The 3,315-nt window shown below is 38.0% G+C and overlaps 1 protein-coding gene across 1 annotated transcript in view; it reads left to right on the top strand.

The window, feature by feature from the left end:
- The first annotated feature begins 232 nt into the window (after positions 1-232).
- Positions 233-3,315, top strand: part of LOC107745881 (gastrula zinc finger protein XlCGF26.1-like) — an 11,429-nt gene continuing 8,346 nt past the window's right edge. Inside the window, exon 1 of the mRNA XM_016559907.1 lies at positions 233-488. Within this exon, the coding sequence (XP_016415393.1) occupies positions 404-488 (85 nt within the window). The 5' untranslated portion in view covers positions 233-403. The remainder of the gene's footprint in view (positions 489-3,315) is intronic.

The raw sequence follows: 3,315 nt of genomic DNA on the forward strand, positions 1-3,315 counted from the left end.
TATTCTTTTATTTTTTAATTACAAAATAATTAGTTTTACTCTCAAACACAGAATGTTTGAATAATAAAGACAAAAATAATTCCATATATCTTGAGATAAATCAAGAGCTTTTGGACAAAATCAGACCGACTATTGCGCAACAGCCCAGTAGGCGGCGGCATGCATTCGGTTTGCAGCCAACAAACCAAAGAAGAAGAACAACACACGGTTCCGTTCAAAGTTGTGCAGCGCATCTTACATCTACTCAACGCACTTCAACAGCGAGCTCGGATTCAGGTTATTAATTGGTTAAATATATTTTCATCGACAAAACGTGGCAAACAAGCAGGAGTAACTCCAGATGAAACTACGGATCGTTTCTGTCTAGTACATCTTTTTGCAATTCAAACATACTGTTATAACAATGGAGTTTATTAAAGAGGAAAGTGAAGACATGAGTTATTCAGAGCCATGCAGAGTGAAAGATGAAGATACTGAGGAACTGAGAGGTTTGTGTGTGATCATTCTTCAATCATTCATTACTGATTAAGGCACAGAGTTTCGGCAGCTTCAGGATATTTACACACACAGTCACGGGAGATGTGAAATAAATGGGTTTAAGCAAAACAAAACAAAAAACAATTTCATCTGGAAGAGGTGGTTTTAGAGCGTTTTCTCATCTGCAAGACCTCTAGGAGACGTTTCAGATGTTAAATAGATATTTATAAAGTGTCTTGTGATATAGGATGCATGTAAGACTTTTTTGATTTCTTCTTCAACAGATGAATTTCTCTTTAACAGATGTTTTGAGGACGTACCTGAACATTACCCTGCTGAAAAAACAATATCACAGAAATTCTAATGATTTACACATACCATTACAAACTATCAACTATTAAAACCATTAAAAAATGGTTTCCTGTAGTGTATTTGGGGACATATTACATTAGGATTTATTGGTTTTAACAAGCCACCAATAGAAGGCGACCAATTGATGTTTGTAGACGTCTCTGTCAACTGCCAGTGCGAATACAACCAGGAAAACGGCCAGTTCCTATAACTATGTTTCTAGAACTATGTGTTGTGAAAGCTCCTATGGTCTCACGAAACCAAACTGGATGTTTTGGCCATATTTGCCATGCACAGTTATGCACAGTTTCGGCATAGTGCCACCTACTGGTCTGGAGATATGAAAATGGCTATTTTTGCTTATAACTTCTCAATGGTTTGGCCAAAAATCACAAAACGTTTTTTCCCCCCTAACATTCGGTGAGGCATGCTGAGTCAAACCATACCCAATTTTCCCATGTCAGCCATTTTGGGCGTCAGCCATTTTAATTTATTTTTTCATAAAATGCTATATTTTACAAACACATTGGCGTATCGTTACAAAATTCAGTATGTGTCTCAAAATGTTTTGGGCCAAAATTTATAATGACATTTCCAAAAATGCTAATAAATAATGAGTGTATTAACCTATTGTAATGAAACTGGTCTCAATATATTCTTTGGGTCATGCCGACAACATAGATAACAATTTTGCCATAGTCAGCCGAACTTTCTTTTTGCCAATTTGATTTTCTGAAAAAAACATGCTTTTTTTTTTAACTCCTCCTAGATCGTTCGTCCAATTTTCACCAAATTTGACCCAGAACATCTTCAGACCATGCTGGCAAAAAGTTATGGATTTGGTGTCAATATATAAAATGGTTATCGTTTAACACATCAATGAATTAGCTGGAATGATACCAAAATGACTGTATTTCTGCAAAGCTTTGAGATATTGACACCAAACTTTGTGTGTGCCATGTTCACCTCACATTGAGTTTTCACCAAGAGTGCCACCTTTTGGTCAAAAGTGATAACCCATTAAATCATATTAGTAGTGCTTGTATTTATGATTTTTCACATTTGTTTTTGACTAAAATCATCTTAAAATGGCATCAATAACTCATTGCTGTAGTTGGTGTGATGTTTGCTGGCTTGTTGCTTTTGTACTGCTTGGCCCTGAAAATTGCTGCTTGCTGCTATATTTTTACTTGATTTATTCATCTTAACAAGCTGCAGTTCTACAGAGTACATATTACATCATCATGAACACAGATAATCAGATTTACAAAAATACATCCTTGCATTAACAGACAAGACCCTGCAATCACTCAAAAGGGATTCACCTCTAGTTTCAGAAATGCATTCAGTAAATTATGATCTTTTATATAAACACAAATACAGACATTGGCAATAAGAATACAGTTCACAAAGAAGTAAGAACATGTTGATACAAGGACCGACACACAAGAATTCCCTTTCTTGGAATAAATTTTGACTGTTTTGTTCTCACTTTAGATTTGATGAAAGTGAAGGAAGAAAACAACCTGAATGACTTTGACGAGAAGCACCATTACTATCAGAATTCCTCTGATTTCAGTCCAGCAAAAAAAACATTTAGTTGCTCACAGAGCGACGAGCATTTGAGCCAAGACGAGACTAAACGAAAGCAAGCCAAACGTTCATTAACCTGCCCTGACTGTGGAAAGAGTTTCAGACAAAAATACTTCCTGACGCTGCACGTAAGAGTCCACACCGGAGAGAAGCCGTTCACGTGTGTGGAGTGTGGAAGGAGTTTCCCACGTAAAGACAGGCTTAAAACACACATGAGAATCCACACCGGAGAGAAGCCCTTCAAGTGTCCTCAGTGCGGGAAGAGATTCAGAGAGAAGAAAAACCTTCAGATTCACATAAGAGTTCACACCGGAGAGAACCCCTTCACTTGCCTTCAGTGTGGGAAGAGTTTCAAGCAAAAATCAAACCTGAACACTCATATGTGGAAACACACTGGAGAAACGCCTTTCACGTGTCATCACTGCGGAAAGAGCTTCACATGCAAGGGGAACCTTAAAATTCACATGCAGATTCACACCAGAGAGAAGCCGTTCAAAAAAAAAGAGCTCACGTGTGCTCCGAGTGCGGCAAAGCCTTCACTAGAGCCTTGCTAAAATGCACCAAAGCATCTGAAAAATGCATCTGAAAATGCACCAAAGAATCCATACTGGAGAAAAACCCTACAAGTGCTCATCGTGTGTAAAGAGCTTCGCGGAGTCTGGAAACCTGAAAAAACACGAGCGAGTTCACACCGGATAAAAGACGTATCACTGCGCTTCATGCAGGAGGAGATTCTGTTCATTAAGAAATCTACAGACTCGCTCACTGGCCAAAGAAATGCACACCATGTAAATGGTACAAAAGGCAAAGATAGAATTGTTCGCAAACGACAGATTGAGTGGCAATAACAAAGTAAACAGAGTATTGGTTCATAAACACATAGGGTATAATGAT

This window comes from Sinocyclocheilus rhinocerous, unplaced genomic scaffold (assembly GCF_001515625.1).
Source record: "Sinocyclocheilus rhinocerous isolate Xijiao unplaced genomic scaffold, SAMN03320098_v1.1 scaffold1850, whole genome shotgun sequence".
Lineage (NCBI taxonomy): Eukaryota > Metazoa > Chordata > Actinopteri > Cypriniformes > Cyprinidae > Sinocyclocheilus > Sinocyclocheilus rhinocerous.